The sequence below is a fragment of the Prionailurus bengalensis genome, chromosome D2, assembly GCF_016509475.1.
Source record: "Prionailurus bengalensis isolate Pbe53 chromosome D2, Fcat_Pben_1.1_paternal_pri, whole genome shotgun sequence".
NCBI lineage: Eukaryota > Metazoa > Chordata > Mammalia > Carnivora > Felidae > Prionailurus > Prionailurus bengalensis.
Genome location: NC_057351.1, coordinates 79,975,049 through 80,002,946, shown reverse-complemented (window position 1 = coordinate 80,002,946; position 27,898 = coordinate 79,975,049). Strand labels below are relative to the sequence as shown.

The 27,898-nt window shown below is 56.7% G+C and overlaps 2 protein-coding genes across 2 annotated transcripts in view; both read left to right on the top strand.

Annotated features, from left to right (window-relative positions):
- EEF1AKMT2 (EEF1A lysine methyltransferase 2) overlaps positions 1-27,898 on the top strand; it is a 90,986-nt gene that overhangs the window by 52,121 nt on the left and 10,967 nt on the right. Inside the window, exon 6 of the transcript XR_006299871.1 lies at positions 18,164-18,429. The gene's annotated coding sequence lies outside the window, so the exon portion shown is untranslated. The remainder of the gene's footprint in view (positions 1-18,163; positions 18,430-27,898) is intronic.
- Positions 18,322-27,898, top strand: part of FAM53B (family with sequence similarity 53 member B) — a 75,273-nt gene continuing 65,696 nt past the window's right edge. Inside the window, exons 1-2 of the mRNA XM_043597801.1 lie at positions 18,322-18,429; positions 25,934-25,988. Of these exons, the coding sequence (XP_043453736.1) occupies positions 18,352-18,429; positions 25,934-25,988 (133 nt within the window). The 5' untranslated portion in view covers positions 18,322-18,351. The remainder of the gene's footprint in view (positions 18,430-25,933; positions 25,989-27,898) is intronic.

Here is a 27,898-nt window from a genome sequence, read left to right as displayed (position 1 = left end):
GGGGGGTTTGACTAGGTCACGGTGGTGGAGTCCTCGTGAGTGGGATTAGTGCCCTGACGAAGGAGTCCCCAAAGTGCCCTCGTCCCTTCCGCCGCGTGAGGACACAGCGAGAAGGCGGTTCTCATCAGACGCTGAATCAGCTGGCAGCATGATCTTGGACCTCCCAGTTTCCAGAACTGTGAGAAAGCAGGGGCTGTTGTTTACAAGCCACCCGGTTCATGGCGCTGTGTGACAGCTTCACTGAGCAGATGAGGATAAGGAGCATTTTCATGGAGGCTGTTCATCTCCAGACTTGCATGGTAACAGTTGGAGGGACGCTTACTCCCTACGTGTAGTTGATTCTTTCTCTCCTTGACCACCACCCGCCGTCCACCCCGGCCGCCCCTCCCTTCCTTATCCGGACCCCTGATACCAAAGGAGGCAACATTGGTGGTTTTGAGTTCTGAGCTTTGGTTTCTCAGGTTTGTTTTACTCGTCCTCACCGGAGAAGGACCCCCCCCCCCCATTGGGTTGAGCTAACCCTTCCTCAGTGGCGCTCATCCTCTCGGGAAGCTTGCGTCCCTCATGGTGCTCATGCTCTCTGGATGCTTCTGCAGACTTCCCAGGGGTCCGCGCTCAGGCCGAGGTGCCTTTGTCTCAAGCGGCCTGAAATCAGTGTCCCCAGGGACTGGCGCGGCGCGGCCGGTCCACTGACATTCCCCCGGAGCGGGCGCTCTTTTCCCTGCCCCTTCTTCCCTGACAACGGAGGGGCCAGGTGCAGAAAGGTTGTTGCAGGTGGGGAAACCGAGGCCCAGAGCTAGGAGGGAGCACGCCTGTGTCTGTGCAGAGCCGGCCAGACTCTGGGTTGTCTGGTTGTTGGCTGCCCGCAAGGACTGATTTTATCTCATTTTTGGTTCCAGAGTGAGCCTGAGATCGCTGCTCGTGGCCTGTTTTTAGCTCACGTTGGACCACCTGGGGAGGGGGTGTTGCGTTGGTCACCGGTTCGGCTGAGCTTTGCGGTTTTCCTGGCAGTTCTGTTGTGCAAAGGAGTTGTCCCTGCTTCTGCCGCTGAGTTTAAAACCTCAGGGACAATAAAGCAGTCATGGTTTTGAATGCAGTGTTTTCTGTGGGGTTTCTCTGAGGCCTTTCCCGCGGCCCCAGGTCCGCCGCCGTGCCCAGGCCAGTCCCCAGCCGCTGAGGCACACTGGCCCTTGTGCTTTTGTGCTTTCATAGCCGCGCAAACACGTGGTGAGCGCGTGCTCAGCACATGCCTTGAGCACATATTTGTAACTCTGGAGTCCGAGCCGATCGTGACATTCTCATGTGGGGTTGTGCGTGGCCACTCCCCCTTCCCAAGGGAGAGCACAATTCTCGCATTGTGTGGCGGCGTTCTGGGTTAGCTGCGTGGGTCAGTGCAGGGGCCGCTGGTGTCCTGGCAGATGGAAAGAACCGTTTTGCCGCTTTGTATCTTTACGCTGCCGTTTTTTACCAAAGCGGGAGGTTTGGGATACCTGGTCAATATCCCCCGGGGTCCCCTGACTTGGTTCAGCTAAGCAGACCACCAGCTGGTGTCCCGTGTGGGTCTGCGCGTCTCGGCTTGGTGTTCTCACCGGCAAAAGGGAGGGAAGAGGGACCGGAATGGTAGGGCGGACCCCTGAGAGCGAGGTGCGGGCCAGACGGGGGTGGGGGTGGGGGGCGTTGGCCCGAGGCCACCCTCCGTGGCAGAGCCTCCCGGGCCTTGTGTAAGAGGGGCACGGGCATCAGCTGGACATGTGCCCATTTGGGCCGCATGGGGCTCCTTCCTCCAGAAGCTGGGAAGGGCCTCCCAACTCCCAGCACCCCAGCTTGCTGGGGGTGTTAGACACGTGCTTACTGGCTTCCCCTTGGGATGGCCTCGCCCTGTCTTTGGCTGTTGAGCTCCTCTGCGTCCATTGAGGCCTGGCCACCTCCTCTAGGACACCTGCCCGGGCTATCCCTCCCCACTTGGGATTACAGCCCCCTCCTCTGTTCTGTGGCGTTTGTCATATTCTGGCATGTGTTATGCCTCGTGGTACACCTGTGTGAACTTTTGGTGGGTTGTGTGAACCCGGCTGGGTGCATCCATCTTCCTCCTTCAGTCCCTGGCACAGCTGGTCCGGGGAGCGTTGGGCTTGGGCCGAGACTGACACCGTGAGGGAATAGTGACAAAAGAGAAGGACAGCGCAGGTTGTGTGTAGGATTTGGCCGTTAAACTAAAGTCCCCTAGAAAACACCTTGTGTTTCGGAGCGTAGCCTCGCACACACATTCAGCTTCTCTTAGGCGATCCTGCCCCTTGACCCTCCTTTGCTCACCATGCGGGCTCCCAAGACCTCGGGCCTCCTTGTGCCCGGGAGACGCTGGCCCACGGGGGTGCCCTGGAAATGCTGCCTCCCAGCAGGTCCTGAGGGTGGCCAGCTCTCTCTCCTACAAGCAGAACGCGGAGGACAGAGCCTCGGGAAGGATCTTGGGCCCACATTTCTGAGAATCCTCCATGAGAGGGGCCGCTGCCCGCACAGAGGCTCTGGCGGAGGCTCTGATGAGTGTCCGTGGGGCCCCGAGGAGGCGTGAGCATTGTCAGCTACAGGGATTTTGCGCCGGCCGGATTCTGCCCACACTCTGCTGCTGTGGAACCCACACCGCTTTGAGCGCGGCCCCTCTGCGGACGGGGAGGTGTCATGCTTCGAATTAGTGTTAACAACACAATTTTGATAGCTGTGGGAAACCCTGCAAGCAAGAGAGGTCTTGATAGCTCTTGGCGCCGGGAAAGTTGCGACTTGACTTAACGTGGCGAATGTGTTTTCTGGTGCCGCAAACATTTCCTGAGTTGCTCTTCGTGCCGGGTCCTGGGGACTCGGGGGACTAAGGCTGGGCATGTGCCCTCCAGAAGCTCACAGCCCTTGGGGGAGGCACACAGCGCTGTTTGCTTCTTGCTTCTACGATTCAAGGTGAACACTTCCTGGAGGAGGTGCTGAGTCTGAGAGATGAGAGTGGTTAGCCTGGCTGCAGGCTGTGGAGCCTGAATGGGGGCAGGGAGCAAATTTTAGCCAGAGAGACCTGCGTGAACAAGGGTCCGGACGCACGGAATAGCCTGGTGTATCTGGGGACTTGTAAGCATTTTGTATGTGCTCAATTAAAAAAAATTGTTTTTAATTTATTCATCTTTGAGAGACAGAGACAGAGCGTGAGTGGGGGAAGAGCAGAGAGAGAGGGAGACACAGAATCTGAAGCAGGCCCCAGGCTCTGAGCTGTCAGCCCAGAGCCCGATGCGGGTCTCGAACTCATGGACCGCGAGATCATGACCTGAGCCGGAGTCGGATGCCCAACCGACTGAGCCCCTGTGTGCCCCAGGCGCCCCTGTGTGTTTAATTTTTAAAGCAGTGACAGTAACTGTCCCCTGTCCCTGTCGCCCAGCCACACGTCTCCTTCCCTTGCCGAAGGAACTCCTGTCATCCTTTTGTTGTGTATCTTCCCAGAGATCTTCCCTCCATGTGCAAGTGTATACAGATAATGTGTATACGTAGTTTAGGTTAAAAAAAAAATTACGTATTTTTGCATAGGTTATCCTAGGTGTGGTTCAAGATTTAAAACAAATAGAGTGGCTTTCCTTGAAGAGTCTCCTCTCGCTTCTGTTCCCAGCTACCTGCTTTCCCTCCTCAAAGATCGCTGATGTTAAGTGTCTTTGGTATTCTTTTTTTTTTAATGTTTATTATTTTTGAGAGAGAGAGTGCAAGTGGGGGAGGGGCGGAGAAAGAGAGGGAGACACAGAATGTGAAGCAGGCTCCAGGCTCTGAGCGGTCAGCACAGAGCCCGACGTGGGGCTTGAACTTGTGAACCGCAACATCATGACCTGAGCCGAAGTCAGGCGCTTAACCGACTGAACCAGGCAGACACCGCTGTCTTTTTATTCTCCCAGAGACTTCCATATCATTAGAATTATTTGTTTAGTTTTACCTAAATGGGAGCTGACGATGCTCACCGTTCTGGTCTTTTTTTTTAAGTTTTTTTTTTTTTTTTTTTTTTTCAGAGACAGAGAGAGCGAGAGCGGATATGAAAGCAGGGGAGGGGCAGAGAGGAGGAGAGAGAGAATCCCAAGCAGGGCTCTACGCTGTCCGCGCAGGGCCAGATGCAGGGCTTGAACTCACGAACTGTGAGATCATGACTTGAGCTGAGGTTGGACGCTCAACTGACTGAGCACCCCCGGGCACCGCTGGTCTTTGTTTTTTCCCGTTAGGTAGACTGGAGGATGGTTTCCTTCCAGTATGTATTGAGGGCTCTCGGCCTTTGAAAAGCTGCATTTTGTCCTTTGCATGGGTGCTGTGGCATTTGTTTACCTGCCCCTACTGTTGGGCTGTTCGGTTGCTGCCCACCTTGGCTGCGGCAGCGGGTGCGTGAATTTCGGCGCACAAGCAGGACCAGCTGTAGGGGAGGTGAGTTTGGTACTACACGTTCCCGCAGCTCAAGGGTGATGGGATGGCACGGGGACTTTGCCCGTGACATGTGTCAGGTTCATCTCCCTCGAGGTTGTCTCCTTCCTCTTTGCGGAAGGCAAGTCACTTTTAAGTTGGGTTCTACTGAGAGTTTGGGAGAGAAACTTTTATCCCTTTGCTGCCTGCGTCTTATCAATGACCCCTCTGTGGTAGAGGCTTCACCTGGGCTCGTGAAGTGAGGCCGGCACAAGGCTGAGGTCAGCAGCATTCGGAGAGACTGCCTCTTGGGCACCTGTGCCAGGCTTAGACCCTCCTGCCACCCACAGTGGCCAGGCCGGGCAGCAGGCCGCCGAGCGGCTTTGCCAGCCTTGTCTGCTGGGGTCTCGTGGACGTGGAGGCCGCTTCCGGGCGCTTTCTAGGCTTTGTGCGTATCACGGCCACAGTCAATGTTTTGTTGGTTCATTACTAAGAGAAGCGAGCAAAAGTCTGCCCAGGCAGAGAACCCGCCTAGGTGCAGGAGGGAGGGACCCCAGCATTGCTTTGTTCTTAGCCCGGAAAGTTGTGATGCCAGTTTCTGAACTTCAGAAGGCCCGATTATGTTATCCTGTGACTTGTTTTTTAGAATGTGCTCTGCTTCCCAGTGTATTTTATTTTGCTTTTTACTTCACTCATGCATCAGTTGCTAATAGTTTTCACCTCCTTGGGAGGAGGGCCTGTGGCTTTGCTGCGCCTTCAAAGCCCCTCCCATCACGCAATGCAGCACCAGTCGCTCAGTGCGGGCTTGTTGAACGATGAAATACAGTTTTTCAGAGATGATAACCTGCTGTTAAGTCTTCCCTGAGAGCGCCTGAAACTTGTTTTGGTGCCCGGATGCTGGCCTCTGACCGGTACCTGTTAGGTTTCACCCATTCTGATCCCATCCCCTAATGTAATCTGACAGCTTCGTTTTCTTTCTTATTAGTTCCGACTCTGAGGACGTTGCTAATCTCTACCCACCTCCCCTCGTGTCGCCCCTGGCTGGGAGCCCTGCACGTCTGGTATCTCCTCCAGACGAGGCTCCTGACCAGGGCCAGGCCCTTCCATATGATCCGAAGGCCCCTGGGGCCAGGTTTTGGGAGGTGCTCCAAGGCCAGGCCTGGCTGTGGAGTTTTGCTGCTGACTTGATGAAATGGGCTTCCTGAGAGCAAGGCAAGTCAGCTCAAAACCCGGTTCCGGTGGTTCCAGGACAGGGACAATGACAATAACAGGTCCCGGTGGTTCCAGGAGGGGGACAATGACGATAACACAACCAGAGCCGGAGCTGGGTGCGTTTGGCAGGTTCTCAGGCACTTTGGGGACAAGCGGGGGAGTGAATCAGTTTCTTTTGGAGCCATTTCTGACGGGGAGCATGATCTGCTCAGCTCTGGAAATGGGGTTAACTGTCTCAAGGCCCTTTGAGCCTCACTTAGAGCCATCAAGGTCTGGGTGGAGCATTCTGGAACAGCTCAGCGGGGCTTCTAAAGCACCTTCCCCGTAAGCCAGGTGAACCTGGTTGGCTGCATCATTTCCTTTTCAGCACCCCAAGGCCTTTGCCCTGAGTGCAAGGAGGCCCCGGTGTCCCATCCAGGGTGCTTGGAAGGAAGTGGAGGCCGGTTACAGATGAGGTGCCCCTCCCTTCTCCTGCACCCACGCCCTGCCAGAATATAAAAATGGGGCTCCAGACCCAGGAAGCAGCTGCTCCCCAAGCTCCTTAGACCCATTCCGCGGCCAGTTCCAAGTGGCTTGGGGCAGAATGCCTGGGTTTTGCCTTGCATCCGGACCTCCGGGAAGCCCTTGTGACAGGAGTCTCTTTCTCTGTCCAGACAGTCACCGGTCCGGTGCGGGTTTGGCCCTTGTGTAGACGGATGACTGTTGCTTACACAGATAGTGCCCCCCGCCCCCATCGGGGCTGTAGCCCACGGCCAGGGTGAGCTTAGTAGAGTTTGTCCCACCGTTTCTCCCTTTGGAAGCCCCCAGGGAGGTACCAGAGAGATGGCTTCGGGGATTTGACCTGAGACGCCTTGGAGTTCAGGCGTACGTGTCGTTCTAACAGACCCATCAGGCAGCTGAGTCTCTCGAAGAGTTTGGTTTTGGCAGATGATGCCGTTGTAGAACGTGTGGTGGGACTCTGCAGGAGGAAGCGGGTAGAGGGGAGGAGGCGGAAGGCTTGGCGTGGATTGTCAGCCTGTCTGATTAATTTCTCCACCAGACCCTGTAAAGTAGGTGGGTGATAGGACTCGGTGGGATCGGGCGGGTGAAGTCCTGCCTGTAAGATGAGGTCAGGGTGTGACCTCTGAGTGGGTGGCAGGTGGGGACCCTGGTGGTTCTCGTGTCCCTACCAGTCCTCCTCGAGCCTCCTGCGTCTTCTCCAGCGTTTCACTGTGATACTTGTGATACTGTTAGGGGGCCCCGGGCCCCCGAGATAAAGAGGTCGCTGCCCTCCCAGCTGTGTCCCATGATCCCTCTGCGCGGGGGCGTGGCAGTCCTGTGGGAGCAGCACTGGGGTGCGGCCGGGGTTGGGGCTGGAGTCCTTGTTCCTGCCCACGGACCTTCTGGAGCCACACAAGCATGAAGACCATGCTTGTAGCCCAGGCTGGGGGGCGGCTCATCTTGCGGGAGCAGGAGAACGTAGCCATCTTTGGACCCCGAAAGTCTCCATAAATGTTTTAGAAAGGAAGAGGGTGTTCTTGTAGCGGAGGTGGGGGATGAAGGTGTGGAAGCTGGTGACCGACTGACTTCCTGGGCCATCAAGAAACTCCTAATTCAGAATGTTGTCAGTGTCACTGAAAGACACCAGGCCGCCCCTGTGTGCTCCGGGACCGAGCTGGGAACATGCACTTGTACGACAGTCCTGTCTCTGCTCCTTCAGGATGGAAGAGAGAGGGGCGGGCTCTGCAACCCCACCTCCCCCAGCCTCCAGTTACCTGGCATTACCTGCCCCTGGGATTGCTAACACATCGGAACGTCAGGGTGGCTTCCTGCTTCCTGCTTTGCCGTGTGGGAGGTGACAGTTGAGGCTGTGCAGCGAGTGAGGATTTGGCCTTTGCTGCTGTCCAGTGTCCCGGGACCTTGAACATGACAGGTTAGCTCCGAGCGGGACCAGGAAGGCGGCCTGCACACAGCCCCCCACAGCGGTTGCTCTTTCCGCTCTTACCATCCTTTCTCACAGCTCACACCCCCTCAGATCCGTGGTTGAGACTCAGACACCCTCAGTTCCCATTTGCATGTCACAGGCGAGGAAACTGAGGCCCAGAGAGGTAGAATGACCTGGCAGGTGGCTTGCACGCACACGCTCGCTAGTCAGAAATAATGACTCCCGATTGACAGGGGAGGGAACTGAGGCCCAGAGAGGGAATGTGGCTTGGCCAGCAGGCAGAGCGGCTCAGGGGCAGAGCCGACGCCAGAATCCATGTTTCCTCTGAGCCCTGCTGGCTCCGCCCAGAGCCCACTGCCTCTTATATGGGCTTCTCTATATAGACTTTTGAAAAAAAATTTTTTTTTAAACTCTTCACGTCTTTTGGTTTTTAATTGTGGTTTGATTAAATTCGCTGTACTCGTAAACAGGTCTGACTGAAGAACAGGTCATGGTCGTCTTAGGCTAAGTGGCTTAACATTTCAGTAGATTATCTTTGGGGCCCTTGCTGTGTCTCCCTGTCCCCTGCTCTCTGCCTTCCTCTCCTTCACCCTGGTTTGCCGGCGAAGTTGGTGTCTGCTTCTGTGCTCAGTAAGTACCGGTCCTCTCCCCGGCCTTCGTTCCCTTCCTTCTGAGTTTGCTCAGCAAGTTCTAGCCCGCAGCACGCTCTTCTCTCGCGGCGTCTGCTGGGTTAACGTGGCAGGAACGGTAGTGAGCGTTGCCCGAGAGCTCGTAGGAAACGTGTCTGTCGGTTCTCATTGATAAACGAGCTCCTGACAAGTTCTGCATGCAGTTGGCTTTGGTTTCAAGAAGCAACACCGGCTGTGTCGTTCCCACGTTCAGCTTTGTTTTGGCTCTGGGTCTCGACGCTTTCACGTCCCCGAATCATGTCACTCTCCCCCCGCCCCCACCTCGAAATGTTATTTGCTTAAAACCCCAGAAAATCCCTACGACACTGAGAATGACTGTGTAAAGTCCCAGAGAACAGAGTCCCGATTTGGTTCAGGGGCTCATTGTGCGGTTTGGTTTTCCCCCCTTGAGGAAGACGGTCTCGTAAGGGAGCTCGGGTGGGTCTGATCTGCCAAGGGCACAGGGTGGGTTCCTTTCTAGCCAGGTAATGTGACTGCCAGTCCTTCTCCAAACGTGGACCCCTGGTGGCCTCTGATTACCTGAAGGACTAGGCCAGGGAAGGTGTGTTCATCTCAGTTGCGAAGAAAAATAACCTCCAGGGACACGCCTTGCTTTGGGGTGAGGGCTGGGTGGGGTGGGGTGAGCACGCCCTCTGCGAGGAGCAGGTGCTTGAGTTTTGCGGCAAGAAAGTATCTCTTCTCCCCTGAGAGTGTGATGCAGGCCTGTGCCACCTGTGAGGCTTCAGGCCATTTTGCCTCTGGGGGCCTACTTTCCTCACCTGTCACATGCAAATGGAACCCCGAGTGAGCATAAAAATCAGTAGCGGACTTGGAGGTCCGGCAGCCCCATCCCAGGAGCCAGGGGCTGGGGGGATTCCTATTTCCTGCTCCCAGCAGCTCTTGCCTTGGCCGTTGAGGACGTGATCTTTGTTAGATAGTTTATAAGCATCTACGAAGGGCCTACACTCTGCTCAGATTTGTGCTCACCTGTGGCCTTGCATGCCTGTAGGGACATTCTCTAAGGGCCCCCACCTTCCAGAGTCTTCCCTCCTTAACCTTCCACCTGAGGTGGGCAGGACCAGGATCCCTTCTTACAGATTACAGAGGATGAGAGTGAGCTTAGCAAAATTGCGTAGCTCGCCCAGGGCTCCACAGCTCCTCCGGGACCGAGCTGGGTGGAAGGGTGGCTTCTGGACGGGAATCCGGCACCCTTCCCCAGTTTTGTGGACGCCACTAAAGACGTTGGTGTCAGGTTCCTGCCGGGGCAGGCTCTGTGCTGAGACCGGAGGGTGACTGAGGCAGGTCCACAGCCGGACTGTGCAGGTGGAGGGGCACCGCCCCCCCCCCGCCCCTGCCAGGAGCACCCTGGGAGTGGACTCGGGGAGAAGGGTGGGCTGTGGCGGAGGGGTGGTCGGAGGCAGAGGCCCAGCGAGATGGGGACAGATGGACTAGATACTGGCTGGCGTAGCAGGACTCCCCCCGGGCCTGAGAGCACCCCGGCTTTCCTGGGGAGCACTTCACCTTCTGCATGGCACCCAGTTCAGCTGCCCCTCCATGCAGTTAAGGATAGAAAGTGATGACTTCACGTTCTTTTCACCTTCTCTGAGCTGCCCTCTCGTGCCCCCGGTCCCTGCCTGCCTTGGAACCCCTAGTGCTGTGTTTCAGCACTAGGTTCCAGAAGGTGGGTGTTCAGCCTGGGATACCTCAGGGTGAGCTGTGTGGACAAGGGTGTACTGCAAACCCGGCATTTGCTTCAGCATCCGGTCAGTTTAACTGAGAAATCAAATGCCTAAAGGATCATTACCGGGAAATGTACAGATCCTGGAAATTTACACATTTCTGCTAGAAGACTCCATGGTTAAGACAAAGACTTTGGAGTTTGGCCGATGTGGCTTGAGTCCTTGTTTTATCCTTCATGCCTGGGTGACCTTGGGCCCATGCCTCAGTCTGTCGCTCTGTAAAATGGAACAGCCACAGTGCCCGTTCGTAGGGACACTTTGAGGAAGCAGTAAGCATAGAATGTGGTATGGTTGCCATGGCTACTCTTATTGTATTTGTGCTCTGATGAAAGGTAGGCTCTGTGTCACCTCTGACTTCCTGAGATACAGACGCAGAAGATGCTGGGAATATGGTAAAAAAAAACAACCAAACTTTTTTTTTTTTTCTGGACTCTGGAATTCGCTTAAATCAGCAGTGTTTGGTGTCGAGCGCGTCCGAGGTGTCACCATATCGACTAGAGGGGCTCTGCTCATCCCCGGTTTTCTGTCTGTGTGTTGAAGGTGCCGGAGGCATAGCTGTCTCTCATCAGTTCTCTTTCGGGAGGACTCGAAGGCCTGGGAAGCGTGCCCTGTCCAGACACACGTCCTCTTACTGAGCCTCCGGGCCCTCTTCCTGGCACTGACGGGGTCCGCGAGAGAATGGGCTGTGGGGACGCTCCTGCAGCTTTTAACTTTCACCCTGTGAGCTCTGGGGGGACTGAGGTGCAGAGGCAGCAAGCCAGAGGTGACCCTGGGCACGTTCCCTTCCTTCCTTCGGCAGAGGGGAGCCTCGATGCCACCACAGGCTTGCAGCTCCCCCCTCCGCCCCTCCATCGGCTTGTCGCAGGGTCTGGCAGAAGGCACGACCCACCGAAAGACGCACTTCTCCACGTGTTCACGAATTTGCTTCTCGGTCCTGTCCCCAGACTGCTTTTGTCCTGCCGACGGCTGAAGTTTCAAAGGTCTAAAAATGCATGCGGCCTTCCCGAAGACCTTGTAGCATGGATGTTTTCCTCCCATTTCCTTTCCTTAATGGAAGGGGAGGTGGACGCACCGAGAAATGGCTTGCTTGAGCCATCAGGAGAGTCACTGTCTGTGGCCAAGGTCCTGTTTAGCTTTTGCTCTGAGCGCTGTGTTTAGGGCGGCGAGATATTCTCCTGCTGTAAAACTAACTTGTGCAAGTAGTAAACACAGGATATAGATACTCTTTAAAAGAAGGCAGAGTTTGTCTTGACGATCTCCAGTGTGGTCAGTTTCTTATTAAGGGATAACCCTTCAAAGTGCATCACAGAAGCATTTGGTAAACTCCTTTAATCTACTTGAGAGTTCTATAGAGGTTTAGAGTTTACAAAACTTCTTAGCATTCTATAAATTCATTTCGCATGCACCAGGCAGGGCTCCCGTTTGCCAGAAGCTGAGAGTCCCTGACCACAGTGGTATCAGAGAGCTGGATTCAAGGGTTGCAAATGGATGTTCTGGATTGAAGATCCAGAACAAAAGCAAGGAAGTCTCATGTTAGGAAGGACTTGTGTGAGGGATCGAGGCCGTCCCCTGTTCCCTGTGGCATCAGGGAGAGAGAGAGTGGCCGAAAAGGCAGGCCTGGATTCACATCTCGACCTCACCCCCTGCTAACTGTAGGATCTTGGGCAAATGCTGGAGTTATTTTCCTGGAGCCTCAGCCTTCTCATCTGGAAAATGGGAGTTCTGCTAACAGATGCCTATTCACAGGAATGTGAGAGGTTAAATGAGAAGAGCCTGGCCCATGGTTGGTGCTCAGGGAGGTGGAGGCCAGGGGTATGGCCGTATGGGGGGAGGGGCTGTGAAGGGAGATGGGGGGTGTTTCTGGGACTGAGGTTCCGTGGTGCGGGATCCAGGGCCTCTCTCTGAGGGTGGGCGGTGTCGCCTGGTGCTCTTCCCAACCTGCAAGCCTGGTTCTGGGCACAGTGTCGGGGAGTCCGGGCTGTCTTTAGGTAGATGCGCCTTTGGGGCAGGACTTGGGGGGGTGGGCAGAGCCCTCTGCCACCCCATCTATGCCCAGGGAACAGGAGGGTGGTCAGGGAAGTGGGATCACAGATCAGTAGAAAGTCTGACTTTGCTTTCTGCTCTTTCGATGGAAATGCTGGAGAAGGTGAATCACTGAGTGGGGGGCTCCTGGGGTCAGAGCCTGAGAGCGTACGTGCCTCTGAATAGCAGGCACCTGTGGGGGTGGGGGCGACCCCTTCTTCCCGTGCACAGTGGCACCCCAGATGGATGTGGAGGCAGGGTGCGAGGCCCCTCTGCCATGAGCACTGTGCAGGGAGTCTGATTTACTACCTAAATAAGGGCACAGGGAAGTGACAGTACAAGATGTAAACAAAGGCAGGGAATCTGTAGGAGATGTACCGGGGAAGATGTTGAGAGACCGACGGTGGCTACTTGTGCCGAGGGGGCCAGGCACTGATGTCCGGGGCCTTCTCTGTGCCCCACTCTTTCATACGTATTTTCTTATCCGATCTCCCAGCAGCCCCCAGAGCAAAGGTGTCACTGCTTTCGTTTTAAAGAGGAGGACACTGAAGTCAGGTGATATGCTCAAAGCGAAGGCGGGGGCTGTTAGAGCCCACAGCACGGCTCCTTGCCCTACCTTGCACGTGGTTTCCTTGGTTCAGGCAGTGGCAGCCACGTGGACTTCTGCTTTTTACTTTTAAGCTTTATATTTACTTACAGTGCAATTCATGTTTTTGATATTTCTGTGAGTTTTTTTTTTTTAAGTTTATTATTGACAGCGTGCGCACGCGAGTGAGGGAGGGTAGAGCAGAGGGGGTGGGGGGAAGGGAATCCCAAGCAGGCTCTGCGCTGACAGTGCAAAGCCCGATGTGGGGTTTGGACCCATGAGCCATGAGATCATGCCCTGAACTGAAATCGAGTCGGACGCTGAACCGACTGGGCCACCAGGCACCCCAGATAGTTCTATTGGTTTTGATAAATGCATAGATTGAGTAGGTTTCTAAAATTTTGAGATCGTCGTAAATTTACATGTATTGTTAACTCGTAGAGATCCTATGTGTCGTTTACTCGGTTCCCCCCAGTAGTGACATCTTGCACAACTGTCATTCAGTATCACAAGCAGGAAATCGACACAGAGGCAGTCAAGGCATGGGACATTCCCATCACCAGGAGGATGCCTTCTGTTGCCTTTTCATCCCCCACCTGCCTCGCCCTCCCACACCCCCAGCCCAAACCCTCATCTCAGACCCCAGGTCTGCACTAATCTATGCCTCATTTCTGGCGCTTTGTCATTTCAGGAATGCTACGTGAATGGAATCATGCCATAATTAACGTGTGGGGATTGGGTGTTTTCACCGCACATAATTCTCTGGAGAGTCGTTCCAGTAGGTTTCAACAGTCCATTCCTTTTTAACGCTGAGTAGTATTCCCCGTTGTGCCTGTGTCACAGTGTGTTTCTCCATTCGCCCCTTGAAGGACATCTGGGTTGTTTCTTGGTCTGGGCTGTCAGGAATATAGCTGCTGTGAACAGTCATGTGCAAGTTTTTGTGTGAACGTAAGTTTGCGTGCCTCTGGGATAAATGCCAAGGAGACCACTTGCTGGGGTCTATGGTAGTTGCTTGAGTGGGCTTTTGAAGGATGCACTTGGGATGGGGGGGCAGCTGAGGAGTGGGGCCATGTTGCAGGTGGACATCGGTGGGAAGCGTATGCCTGGGAGCTGGGCCACTTGGGTTCAGATGCAAGATCAGCCTCTCCGCCTTGGTGAGCTTTATCCATCTGCAAAATGGGGGTAAAGTGAGCCTGTTGTATAGCTGACGTGTATAAAGTGCTTGGGACGCAGTAGGCTCTCAATAGATAGAAGCTGTTTTTTTGTTCTTTGCTTTTGAGAGAACGTGAGCGTGGGAGAGGGACAGATAGGGGTGGGTGGGGTGGGGTGGGGAGAGAGAGAATCTTAAGCAGGCTCCGTGCTCATGACCCTGGAATCATGACCTGAGCTGAAATCAAGAATCGGACCTTTAACCGACTGAGCCACCCAGGTGCCCCTAGAAGCTGTTCTTAATATGGGTTAAAAGAAAACCCGCCAGGCCAGAGCAGGGGCTGTGCCCCAGAGGTGGCCTCCAGGAGGCCTTTACCGTGCCACTTGTGACTCTGAGGCACCCCCTTCTGCCTTGGGCAGAGCCACACTACCAGTTTACCAGTTGTCCCTTCGAAGGCTGAGCCTCAACCGCCCCCCCTCTCCCCCGCCCCCAGCTTTTCCCTGAGAAGCCCCTGGCCCCGTTCTCAGACTGGGCTGTGAGTCTCTGGACGGGCACTGGCATTCCCCAGTGAACTTGGCCAGGCCCATGCCAGGGATCAAAGGAATCCCAGGGAATTCCAGATTGTGCCAGGCTCTGCTGGTCTGGATTTGCCTCACAAAGTCTAAGAATGTGCCTGGATCCTTTCAGATGTTGCTACAATTTAGTCTCTTTCAAAATGTGTTTGAGCTCTTACTGTATTCGGGGCACTGTGCTAGGTGTTGCAAAGGGCCCAGAAAAAAAAAAATCACTCTTTTTCAACAGATCAAAGCAGACGAGCCCCTTGGGGAGCCCCCTGTGGCCACATGATAAAGTCTGCGTTCATGGGGCGGCTGGGTGGCTCATTTGGTTAAGCGACCGACTTCAGCTCGGGTCACGATCTCGCGGTCCGTGAGTTCGAGCCCCGCGTCGGGCTCTGTGCTGACAGCTCGGCGCCTGGAGCCTGCTTCTGATTCTGTGTCTCCCTCTCTCTCTACTCCTCCCCTCCTTGCGTGCACTCTCTCTCTCTCTGAAAAAAACATTGAAAAAAAAGAAAAAAAGTCTGTGTTCAGTGGGCATGCAGAGCTCTTCTGGCTTGAAGTGGCCGTCCCAGCTCCTTGTTCTGGCGGCCGCCTCTCCTTGCCACACACCCTGTGCTCCTGCCACCAGTGTGCTCACCGCGTCCCGTGCACGGGGCAGGCCACTGTGCTTTGCTTACGGTCTTACTTCCGCTAGTGTGCCTTTCCTTCCTGGTGAAATCTTGCCTATTTTCTCTTTAACCAAAAAAGTGTCCTATGCCCTGGATGAAGGATTTAAGGAGCACGCAAGGCCGCACGACCAAAGCGCCTCGTACTCTGGAACTGCGGGCCCTTCCATAAGGCGGCCGTGCTTTGGGGACTGCGCCGTTCTCCTCTCTCCGTTCATCTCACGGGGTGTCTTGGGGAGGGTTTCACATCTGTACCATCAGAGGTGCCTCGTTCCATCCGTGGCTAAAGCGGCACGGCGGTCCTTCACGTGGCTCCACCGCGATGTGCGTGAACAGTCCCCGGGTGGTGGCTTCTTGGCTGTCCCCACTCCTGGGCTCTTCCGGGTCATGCTGCATGCTGTCGGCACACGTGCGGGGGTGGGGGGCGGTTGACCACTGCGCTCCGGTGCCCCCTACCCCTGCCTGCCTTAGTTAGATTAGTGTCTGCGTTCGCGGAACTCTCCGTGACCCTCGAGGACAGGCATCGCGCTCGACTTCCCTTCTCCACTGGGCGCCTGCCGTGTGTGCCGACCATCCGTTTCCAGAAGCATGTGGGGCTCTGGTATTCGCCCCTCGTGCTGCCGCCGTGAGTCCCGCCTCTCGTCGGGGCTCCAGCGGGGGCAGAGCCGCAAGAGCAGGGACGCCCGCACCGCTGCCTCGGTCCCGCTTCGTGTTTGGTGCCTGTCGGCGGCATCCCGGTGGCCTAATGTGTTTCCATGGCAATGGAGTCCCACAGCATCATTCTTAATGACCGCCTACTGTTTCACCAGAGAGATGGGCCACCATATGACCAGTGCCATCCTGATCGAATTTGGCCTTAAAACAATTTAACGGACTTTCTCTTTAAAAAAGTCCGAGAGGACAGCTCGCTGCTCGGGCGTCCGTGGCCGAGAAAGGATCGGGCCCCGCAGCCTCCCCGACGAAAGTCGTGACGGTAGCTGCCGTTCATCGAGCGCTTCCTCACAGGAGCACATGAGCTAGGACTTCTCACTGAGCAAAGGGTTTGAGCTCTGTTGTCAGATGGTACAGCAGTCTTCTGAGGCAGGCACTGTCGTCCGTATTTTATGGAGAGAGAAAGAGACTGAACTTGGTAAAGGTCACTCAGACGGTGCATTTCAGGAGCTGGGATTCCGCCCCAGGTGTCCTTGACCGAGGAGGACGTGAGCTGGTACCTTCCGAGCCCGCCCGCCTTTTAGGGAAGACGGAAGTGAGAGGCGGGGGCGAGGTGGTTCCAGGGCAGGTTACCTCTGGGCCTTGGGCCAATGGCTGGCTGCCCCAGAACTGCATGAGGTCGTACCCAGAAAGAAGATGGCCGCCGGCGGGCCTCGACTCCGCCATGGAGGCGGCACAAAGGGTCCCTTTGAAGGGAGAGTCCGTGGCACCCCGCCTCCCAGCCCCGCTCCCCAGCCAAGCATCCAGGGGGCTGGCGGGCATTTCTGGCTCAGCTTTCTGGCCGGAGCTTGGAGGAGTGGTCTGAAATTCTTTCCTTGAGCAGCTCACTCTTGGTCAGAATGTGTTGCTTCTAGGCCGATGTGGTGTTGAAGTGCTCATCGGGTCACCCGGTGCGACCTGGGAGCCTACCCTCCACCAGGCCTCTTCCTGAACAGCCAGTCCTTTGAAAATGTATTGATTCCCCCCCCCCCCTTCCTTGCTTTTGCACTTTGGATGAACCTTGTTTTCGAAGAACAGTAGAAGGTAATTTTCCTGTGCTTGCCAGCTGGCCCGTAATTGAGCAATTTCAATAACACCCACTGTAAAGTCTAATCGAAGTAAACAGGAAAATATGATTTACAATCTGGATAGCAAGTAAATACCAGGGTGCAATTAATTTTTACACAGAGCAACAGATTCTAAAACATTTTCCTGCACCGAGCAGTTTGTTTTTAATTCCAGATTAGGAGCTGGCCTTTTCTACTATTATCGTCATGATTTTTTTTACTTTGTGATGGTGGTCTTCGGGTTCCTTGCATCTGATGTGACTTCCTTTGACGGTGTAACCACAGGAGGGTGGGATGGCGAAACAGGATCAGAGAAACTGATTTGTAAGGAGCGCGTTTTCAAACCTGAGCCAAGGGTTGTGTTCTTTCAGCATTTGTTTGGGGGGCGACGCGGGAGGAGGTCCTGGTGGGCCGTGTGGCATGGCGGCCTGAGAGGTCTCAGGCTACAAAGGTCCCCAGTATTGCAAATGTGTCGTTGTTGAGATGTCCTTCTAGGGATGAGAAATAGTGCGCCTTTAAAATTTTTTTTTTAAGTTTATTTATTTTGAGAGACAGAGAAAGAGCGTGAGTGGGGGGGGGGTGGGCAGAGAGAGAGAGAGAGAGAGAGAGAGAGAGGGAGAGAAAATCTCAAGCAGGCTCTGTCCTGTTAGTGCAGAGCCCCACATGGGGCTCCAACTCACGAACCGTGAGATCATGACCTGGGCCAAAAGCAAAGAGTCGGACGCTTAACAGACTGAGCCACCCAGGTGCCCCTAGATATGTGCCTTTCAGTGGCCAGGGTGCCTGACTCTTCGATTTTGGCTCAGGTCATGATCTCCCCGTTTGTGAGTCAGAGCCCCGCGTTGGGGTCTGCCATGACTGCTTGCAGCCTGCTTGGGATTCTCTTTCTCTTCCTCTCTCTCTGCCTCTCTCTCTCTCTCAAAATAAATAAGTAAGTAAGTAAGAAAAATAAGTTCTCCAAATAAACAAACCCTCCAGATTCTTCCAGTAGCTTCTGTTCATAACCGGGAGGAGGGTAGTAGCCTCCTTGCTGACTGAGGCTGCCTGAGGGCTGACCCCTTCAGTTTTGACTGTGGGGCTGGTCTGTACCTGACCCTCAGCCTTGGGCATATACCGAAGCTGTCTGTAAAGCCAGCTGGGTGGAAGGTGTCGCGTGACTTGAGCAGAGTCTGGGGGACAGCAGATTGTGACTGACCCAGACCCTGAGATAGGTCGTAAAGGTGCCATGTGGCTAAACTGAGACACGTTGCTGGACCCACCAGTGCGTTGGCTTTAGGGACGCCTCAAGGCTGGCATGAGGTGGGGTGGGGACTCTGAGAAGGTGATTCCGGACTTTGTGGCCAAAATGCCTCTCCTTCGGCAGGGAGGCAGTTCCATTCCAAGCGGGGTCCCGGCATGGGGTAGGCGGGGGCGTGGGCAGCTCTCTCAGGGCCCGGGTCTTCCCAAGACCTGAATCCCTTTGCCTTTCTGTTGTCTTTCCAAGGAGTTGACTGCACTTGGCCATTTCCTGGAAGAGCCCCAGCCTGAGGGCAAGCGGCCGATGGGGAGCTGTTACTGCTGATGCCAGTCACCTGGGAGGTGCCCAGGAGGTCACCCTCTGCCCAAGTCTGCCCAACCGAAGATGGCTCGTGCCCACCCTGGGATGGAGCCCAGTGCCTGAGGTCCTTACCATGGTGATGATCCTGAGTAAAAGCCTCGACAACCAGGGAGCTGACTCCATAGCATGCAGGACCTTCAACCCTGAGCTGGTAAGGACTCAGTGGGCCTCCTATCTCAGATGACCTTTCTTGAGGCCTGGTGTCCAGCTGGGGCTGTGGACCGAACATGCAGGCTTAGCAGACCGAATCCAGAGTGCCCGGGAGCAGAACTCTGGGAGATGCTGCAGGCCAGGGCAGTGGGCACAGTCACCCAGAGCCTGGCCAAGTACTTTCAGGAAGTAGCTGGCGAGGTCCGGCCAGCGCCCTGCTAAATAGGACCAAGCGTGGTTCTGCCGTCCCTGCAGCTCCTTCTGGTCTCCACCCGGGGAGGGGAGGGGGTTTCCGGAAGGGAGGTGGCGGCCGCCTGGGGAATGTCAGGGGTGGGAGAGGAGGGGGAAAGAAGGCGCGGTCTGGCGGCCAAGATGGTGGGCTGTGGTGACAGCCGCTCTCCGCCGCCTTCTGCCCAAGTTGTCCTCTGACCAAGCGGCCTGATGGGCTGGGCCAGAGAGGCAGACGGCCCGGCCTTCTCCAACTGAGAACAGAGTAGCCTCCTAACCCCCTTCCAGCCCCAGCTCCTCAGAAGTGAGCGGGGCCGCTTCCCTGCAGAGGGGCCGAGAAGAGGTCCCGCCCCGGCATGAATACACTCGGGGAGGAGTTTTGCAGATGGCTACATCCCCAGCACGCTGGCGCTTCTGTGGTCAGCAGGCACCCCCTCCAGGTGCCCTTCACAGCCCCTCTTGTGAGCCCACCCTGGCACCCTCGTGGGCTCCCTCCCCAGGCTCGCACCGACAGCCAGGCCAAGAGCGGACAGGACAGACCGGGTCTCCAGCCCTTGAAGGAGTGTGGGAAGGCTGCCGAGACCCGAGGCCTTTACGGCCCGCCGTGGGTGTGCCGGGCACTGGACAGGAAGCATTCCGCAAGCGAAGGTGGGCCGGGTCTCTCCGCCCATCACGGCTTCCTTTCCACTTTGCATTGAGTATCTCTAACTAGATTCTCTCTCGCCATCCCCACTGCCGCCACTCTGGTCCCACCTGCCGTCCTCTCTTGTCTGGAAGTTTGTTATAACAGATTTGCTTCTGGCTTGTTAGCCTGTTATGCACCCAGCAGCCACAGGGACTACAAGGCAGATGCATCCCTCCCCTGCTCCAGCCTTCCACGGGCTTCCCACCTCAGGTTGAGCAAATGCCAAAGACCTGGCCGGGAGGCACGAGGCCCATGTCCTCTGGCTTTCCGTGACCATGCTGCTTTTTCTCTGCTCTCCCTCTGCTCCCTCCACTCTGCTCAAGCCACACTGGCCTCTTCGCTCAACATGTCAAGCAGGAGCCTGCCTCAGGGCCTTTGCACTTCCTGTGTGGCCCAGAACACTGCCGCTTAGCAGGGCTCCTTCCCTCCCTCCCTTTCTTTTTTGCTCACTTAACCTAACATTGAACTCTGCCACCTTCACCCCCTCTCCCATGCTTGCTGCCCCTCTCCCTGTCTGTCTTCCCTCAGACTGCCTATCCCGCATTTCGATCTCGTTTGTTGAAAGACTTCGCTGAAACGTGAGCTTCATGAAGGCAAGGAATTTTGTTTCTTTTGCTTGTTGCTGAGTACCCAGTGCCTGAGACCAGGGCCTGGGCGGTGCTCAGGGACATTTGTAGAGTGAGTGAATGTGGGTTCCTGCACCCCAGCTGCTGCTCAGCTCGGGTTTGCTCTGGTTCCTCTCTGGCTGCTGCTCAGGTTCACAGCCGAGGTGCGGGTACGAGCTGCTCTGCTTTCTGCTGGTGGGGGTGGGGGTGGGGTGTTTTCCTGCCGAAATCTGAAGAACACATCTGGAGTAGCTCTGACCAAAAAGGAACGACCTCCGGGGTGAGGGCCATCTGGAGGTCCCCAGGGAGGGTCCCTGCCCGGTTCCAGCTGTGCTGCTGGCCTCAGCAGCTGCTGCTGAACTTGGTCCCGTCTCAGGGCCGGCCTGGCTGGGGCTGGCTGTGGAGCTGGTCCCGGGGCACGTGGGCCCCAGGTCAGCTGAGCTGCTCTTCGAGGAGGCAGGGCCTGAGTGCCTGCCAGCAAGAGCGTGGCCTCCCAGCCCTAGCCTGGGAAGGGAGACTCATCTTCTCAGGAAAGCAAAGGAAGGTTGAGGGAAGCGGACTTGAAGTCCAGGCCTGCACAGCCAGCAACCGAAGGAGGACCCCACGTCGCCTCGGCCTGGTGTTGACGTCCGTGAGACGGAAGAGAGAGTACGGTGATGGTCGAGTGTGCTCTCTCCCCCGGCCGGCGGTGCTGGGAGGAAGCAGACGGGGGCTTTGCTTCGGCTTCCTAAACTGGCAACACCAGCCTCCTGTAAATACCATCAAGATAACAACGGGAACATGGAAAAGTGTTTCTCCTTTGTTTTCTAAGCAGGCTAAGAAGATAACAGAAAGCAGGGGGCGGGGTGGGGGGGGGGTGGGGTGGGGGGGGCTTCAGATTAAAAAAGAAAACATGAGTCACCGGCCACTTTGGAATTAGGGGAGCAGGCCCCGGACACACAGCAGTGAGAGAGAGAAAGTCTGAAACTGTGGGTGAAAGTCACCTGGGGGCCACCCAGCGACCTTGGTGACACGGGGCAAGTTGGCCTGTAGACCCTCCCTCCCTGCCCTCTGAGGTCTCTTGTTCTTTTTCTAAAAACGAAATGCGGGGGACAAGTGACTGGCCTTGTTCCCGAGAGAGATGCAGGAAAACAGAAAAAAGGGCCGAGGAGTGCTCAGCTGCCTGGCCCTGGGGAGAGAGGGCTGAGGGCCCCGCCCGGCCCCAGCCCCGGTCCGGCTTGCACACTGCACAGCAGTGAGGACTGTGCTCGCTTCCCCTTTCCCCCACTCTGCTGGTCGCTTTCCTCTGCAGAGTGGGCTCTTCCTCCTTGTGTTCTAACATTAGCTACTGCTGCTGGAAGGCAGCCCGGACGGTTGACCTCGGGAGCGGCGTTCTCCGGCCCCTCCCTGCACGCCCACACTCAGGCCATGGCCCGTTCTCCCGGGCCCGAGTGACCATCTTCCCTGGCCCGGCCTGCCTCCCCCCCCCCCCCCCCCGCCCCCCCCGGCCAGCGACAACCCTCTCTCTCGAGTCTGGAGACTGTCCCAGGGTAGAGGGTGGAGAGTGGCTGCCTCTGTTTCCCCAGCCTCGAGGTGTTTCCCACAAGAGCCGACACTGGTTTTGGGAGCAAGTACTTGCCTTTGTTCTTGTCGGATCAGGATGCCGAGGCTGTGATTTGCCTCTTGGGAAGAGCCTGGCCGTCCAGGCCTTGCACGCAGCTGCCTGGGCACGGAGAGCCTTCATACCCACAGCCACCCTGAGTCGGCACTGGGCGCAGCAGCCCCAGCCGGGATCGCTGGCAGGCCCCAGGCTGGCCCGAGTTAGAACCCAGGGGTGCACGTGCGGTCCGCGGCAGTCCGGTGCCTTTCTCCCACCTACCCTTAGCCACTACCCACGCCTTGGCCAACCCTGACGCCTGGGGGGGGGGGGCAGGGTCACCACTCCGTCTGTGTTGGCATCTTTGAGAGCGTCCACACAGGGGCACTCGTCCCTCTTTGGCGTCTTTTTTCCTTGTCAGGCGTGGCTCCGTCTTCTTCCCACAGCCACGGTCTCACTGTGTTCCTTTCAGCAGGCTGGGGTGCCCTGCTTGTCCTGCTCAAGTGCGTGGGTGTGAGCCCGACTGTGTCACGTTGTGGTTCCCCATCACACTGTCATGGGGAAGGAGTGATGTGATTGCTTTAGTCACTACTCTGCAGAAGAACGTTCTGAGGAAGCAGGATTATGGCCAGAGATGAGCTCTGCCATTTTCTGTCTGAGCAAGTTCCTCATTAAGTAAAGACCTGAATTGTCTTTTTATTCAGATGGGCCCCTGAAGCCCCAGTTCGATTTCCAGCTTTTGCCTTCTCTGCGGAGGATCTGGTGCCAAAACCTTGTCTTGTGACCCAAGGAATATCACAGAGACCAGGCCCTGCCCTGGGGTAGGCTTAGGAGTTAGAGGCGTCACGGAGAAATAGAGTATCTTCTGCAAACACCAGCCAAGGCCTTGGCTTCAGTGTGCACACTGAGTGTCGTATGGACCTTGAGGCTAGGAGTCCCCAGGGCCCGGCGGGCCTCACCACATGGTGAGTGGCTGGCCCATCCTTCCTGCAGTGGTGCAGAGGGTTTGACGGAGTGGGAAGGCTGGCTGCAGAGTGGCATATACCAGCAGGAATTTCATCACGTACCAGGTGTACTTGGGATAAATCGGCTCTGGCCACCTGGAGCCCAGACGGGAGCTTGGTGTTGGGCTCAGGGAAACCTGAGCCTGGTCAGGGTATGCCTGGGCCTGACGTCCCGGGAAGCTGTCGGGAGAGCGGTGAATGAGGTCCCAGAGAGGGCAGGGACAGGGCGGCTCGGAGGCTTTTGGAAGCAGGTGCTCATGGCAGGCTCAGGGCCTCCCTGCCGACTCCCAGCGCTGGCTCAGTCCAGGAGCCGGGCCGCAGAGCAGAGAAGGCCGCACCCGCGTCCTGTGCCCGTCCCGTGTCAGGGGAGATGGAGACACAGTCCCACCGAGACACTGCTGTGTGGAGGGAGGGGTCCCAGTGTAAAAGTGGGGTGCCGGAAGCAGAAGAAGGGGGGGCCGCATTACCAGGTCGTGCATTTTCACGCACTCGGTGAGCGAGCAGGAGTGGGGCTCGCTGAGAACAGGGGACGTGGCGATGTTCCTTCAAGTGGTGTGAGATCTGGGTGCGACCGATCGCTGCCCCCCTGTGCCCTGTGCCCCGCGAGGAGCCTTTGCCGAGTGTCCGTACTGCCTGCAAGGCCTTGTGGAGAAAAGCACGGGTGGGGAGGGTGCCCTTTGCCTGGGGCGGTCAGGGAGGGTGGCCGAGGAGGCCGTGCGGCAGGAGTGAGGCGGGGAGCCTGTCGTGGAAAGACTCGAGGTGGCATTGGGAGGGCCAGTGTCCCACGGCCTTGGCTCGTGTGGGCCTGGTGGCTGCAGGGAGAGGGGTGGCGGGTTTCACTCTGGTTGCCGTGAGAAGTCATTGGAGGTCTGTAAGCAGAGGAGCAGCATCGCCTGGCCTCTGTGGGTTCTGGGTGGAGAGCGGACGATGGGCCCACGGCCCAGGCTGGGGACGGGTTAGGAGGCTGGTTCGGTCTAACAGCGGAGGGCAGTGGTGGCGGTTCCACGCTCCCGTTCCACGTGTGTGCTCCCCGGCCTGGCCAATGAGCGGCCGTAGCCAACGGGGATGAATCCTTGCTGAGCGAATGAACGGGTGAGCGAGGGCCCGGGAGCCCCCGTGTGCTGGCGCAGTGGTTTCCCTCTGCGTCTGTGGGCTGCCCACGCCGGCCGAGTGGAAGGAAAAGCCCCGTGAGCCGTGCTCCGCTGACAGGTCAGCGGGCTGGCTCACCGGGTCGCTTCCTGTCGTCTGGAAACCCCAAGCCGTCCTCAGTGGCATCTGTGCGGCAATGCAGCAGGCGGGCTGCTCGAGGGTCCTTGCTCTCTTCTGCCTTCCCCGGCCCCATCCCAGTTTGGTTTTCTGTGCGCCGCCCGCCCGGCTCGCTTTGCCACCTGCCTCCCCAACCCGGCCACGGGGCGGGGGCTGTGGTTCCCCAGCAGGTGTTTGCTTTGTGCCAGGGTGCCCCTGTAGCGTTGGAGTTTTCTCCCCCCGGCAGGCGAGGCCCCTGGCACAGCCAAGCCCGACTTCCCTCTGTGAACCCTCCCCCCCGGGAGCGGAGCCTGCCTGGTGTCCATGGGCTGCACGCTTGGGTGTCGGGGACGGCACTGCCCAGAGGCCGGGCTCTTGGGTCTTTGTCACCCACTCCCCTTGGGTGACTTCGGTGTGGGTTTTCAGCGCGCGTCCTGCTGTGGGAGCCAAGTCATTTGGAAGACAGGCAGACACGGCCATCTGACTTTTTCCAGCTGTTTCCTGGTTGGCCGTAGACTGGGTGGTTAAAGTCACTGTGGGATCCAGGAGGGCAACCCGTCCTGAAAATAGGATTCTTGTTCTCAACCGAGGAGTGGGCACCGGAGAAGCCCTGCCCCGCCCCCTTTGCTTCTTGCAGCCTTCTGGTCCTTGAGCACCGGCTCCGGTGTTCTCGCGCACCCCGGCACCCTTGGCCTGGGTCCTCTCCCCTCCGCTCCCACGCTCCCTGCCGTGCGATGTTTCGTCTGTGTGACTCTGTCCTCCACGAAACGTGAGCTTCCTGAGGACCAGGGCGGGCGTCCTTCACCTCTGTGTCCCAGGCTGGCCGGGATGGCCCCTTAGTGACCTGGATGGATGAACACGTAGCTGACTGAGCACCGAGGGCTCTGAACTGGGGAGCTGGGGACAGGTACTTGGCGCCCCTTTATCTGGGTGGGGCCAGGTCTTTCCTAGTCAGCTCCCTCTCACAGCCTTGTGGCCCTTAAGGCACCAGGGCCTGGATTCCCGCCCTCTTCTCAGCCTGGAAGCCTGCGTGTCCCTGTTGTTTGGGGCTCCTCCCAGAAGATGGAGTTCTCTTGGACGGGCCGACTCCTCTGGGGCCGAGAGCTTCTTTCCCCGTCACGTGGTCAGTCCCGTCGTGCAGCCTGCGTGTGAATAATTTCCAGTACTTACGAGTGGGTGACTGGAAGGAGGAGGGAAGGAGTCGTAAGAATGCTTGAGGCGGGGCCTTCTTTCTCGGGCCCCGGTGGGCACGGTCTCCTCCTCACCAGAGGTCAGAATAGGCCGCCTGACCCCCGCCGCAGCCGGCACAGGGGAGCCCGGAACGTTCCGTGCTCAGGTTACCGTGTAGCCGCGGAGCAGTGTCCCGTCTTGGGGTTCTCGTGGAGGCCCCAGTGGCCCGTTTCTCTCCTAGCGGCCGTAGCATTTTGTTGAGGGTGGGTGTGCGGTGTGAGGGGAGACGCACGATGCTCCCAGTGGAAAGGGAAGCCGTCGGAATACCGTGCCAAGGAGTCTGAAAGGCATAGCTCTTTGCTGTGACCAAATAACACCTTCGAGTTTCTGTTTCAGTTCAGAGAGGGTGCCCGGGGTGGGGGGGGCCTACTTGTTGCGGCAAAGCAGCTTGCACGGCGAAGGGCCACCCTCCTGAGGTTTACCTGATGCTTCTGTGTAGAGGAGGAAGAGCTGTTCTTCTGGTGTCTCGGGGTGGGGAGGGGGGGTGGAGGTTAGGAGCCGAGGGTGACAGATGGGCCTGTGCTCCTCACTGGGGGCTCTTCCTGTCATCGAGAGGCGCCCTCTTCTCCCAGCCTGGGCTGTGGGGAGGCCTCTCTGCAGCCCGGCTTGGGGAACCACGTATATCACACCTCGTCCGTGTCACTCACACGGCCCAGTCCCCGAGCGTCAGAAGCCACGGGGCTTTCTTGTGTGTTTTTGAAGCCATTAACTTGAGGGCCTCCATAACTCACTGGAGACTTTGGACGCGGAGTCCGGGTCTGATTACAGGCCGATGTTGCCTCTCGTAACACTTTGTCTCCGTCCCCTAATCTGACGTTGGCAAGAGGCAGTTACCCCTTTAACTGTGACTTTAGCAAGGGATCAGTGCAGGGTCATGTGCAAACGTGCTTCTTATGACGCGAAGAGTGAATAGCTTTTCTGGTTGTTTTCAGCACACGCCAAAGAAGATGAGTCAAGGACCGACACTTTTCTCTTGTGGAATTATGGGTGAGTAACCAAGGTGGCCGTGAAGAGTGCTTCTCTAGTCCTTCCGCCAGGGCCTGAGTCCTCCAGGTGAGACGTTGGAAGCCCTTTCCGGACACGGACACGGGCACAGGGAGCAGAGTGGGGACTCTGCCACCCCGTTCCGACCCCAGTGGTGCCGGAGTGGCGCCCGGGCTGCGGGGCCGAGTGAGCGGACGGGCGCTGGTGCGTGCTTTGCAAATGTCGTCTCCAACCGTAACGTTGAGTGTTTTCTGTCTGGTTTTTAAGGTAACCACGTTCATTTTTTTTTTTTTTTTTTAATTCGGAAAACGTACCCCGGTGTAAAGTGTAAGATGAAAATCTCTCCTAGCCCCCCAAAACCCAGTGATAACTCCTATTAATATTTTGGTGTGTTTTTATGTCCTGTGAGTTTTTTTACGCAGCCACGATGGACACCGGATTACATAAAATTAGATACGAAGAAGTTTTGCTTTTCTTTGTTTCACTGAGTCACAGTTACCATCATTCCCGCATCGCATGACGTGTGTTGGTTCCACGCTGGTTTGAGGAGGCCGAAGTACTGAATTGTGTATCAATATGTGTTTAACGTTGTGACTGTTTCTTGGCTGTTGGGTGGCATGGCTGTTTTATTGGCCGTTGTGATTAATTAACAGTGACTAAGCGTCGAAGTCATTGTCTTCTGTCTGCCTTCAGGATTATTCCTTAGGAGTTCCCAGGAGTGGAATAGAGAGGCCAGAAGGCAGGAACGTTTTTAAGGGTCTTGCTTCGTATTGTTGGCTTGCTTTCCAGAAAGGTTGTCTCAGTCCCCTGTGCCCGTGCGAGTGTGAATTACTATTTTTTTTTTACAAGGGGGCAGAGGGGATGACTGCACTGATTACATTGATTTTTTTCTGTGCTCCCAATGACCGAGCACGATCCCTCCTTTCACCGTGTCTCCGTGACTCCTGCCCCCCGTGGGGACACCTTGCCACATGAGTTTCTGTGAGGTTTGCATTGAGGCAGAAACCAAGCCTCCGAGATAGGCGACCACTTCAGGCCTTCAGCCTTTGACTCTGTGCACAGGGTTTTCTTTTTCTTCTTTAGGCTCCGTCCCGTAGGTGGGGTGACGAGGGTGGAGAGTCACAGGGAGCCCCAGGCTCCTGACTTTGCAGGGTCTCCGGGATTCTGCAGCAGCCTCGGTGTGGGGCGGGTGGGGATGCTCAGTTCACACCTGGGGAAACCAAGGCCTACTGAGGTGACCAAGCTCCCTTGGCAGAGCTGGACCCAGGCTGGGGGAGAAGGAAGATTGTTTTTGTTTTTTTTTTTTTTCCCTCAGTCATAAGCCACAGCCCTCTCTTCATGCTGCCACCCGGAGGAAATAGAAACAGGGAGATCACCTGGCCTCGGTTTACCCATGTGACACACTTCTGAAACCTGTCCCCCACATGGGGCTTGATTGAGCACCTCGTTGGTGGTTAACGGCTTTCAACAAACCCCCAGTCACTTAGCCACATGGCTCAGAAGCTTGCCTCACCGCCTGCTTCATGGGCTGGACTCAGTTGTGCTGTGGTTGAACTGCCTGCCTTTGTCCTGCCAGGAAGGAGAGAGAGGCACCTGGGTGCTCAGCCCCTCAGCCCCGCCTGGATTTCAGCTGTCAGCTGGGCCAGGCTAGTACACGGGGCTGTGGAGACGTGGGTCTTTATTTCGAGGCCACTCGTACCTGATCTAGGCTGGTTCCAGGGCACTGCCAGGCAGCAGAGGAGCAGCCAGGCGCGGGGGGTCTCCAGAGTCCTCCTGGCCTTCTCCTCGGCTGCTCTCTCTCCCGCGTGCCCGTCTTTCTGTTGACCACCCCTCCTCGATTTGGGGAGACCCTGACCCATCTGAAGCGTGCATTCACGGTACATTTCAGGGACGTGTTCTGTTAGATGTTTATT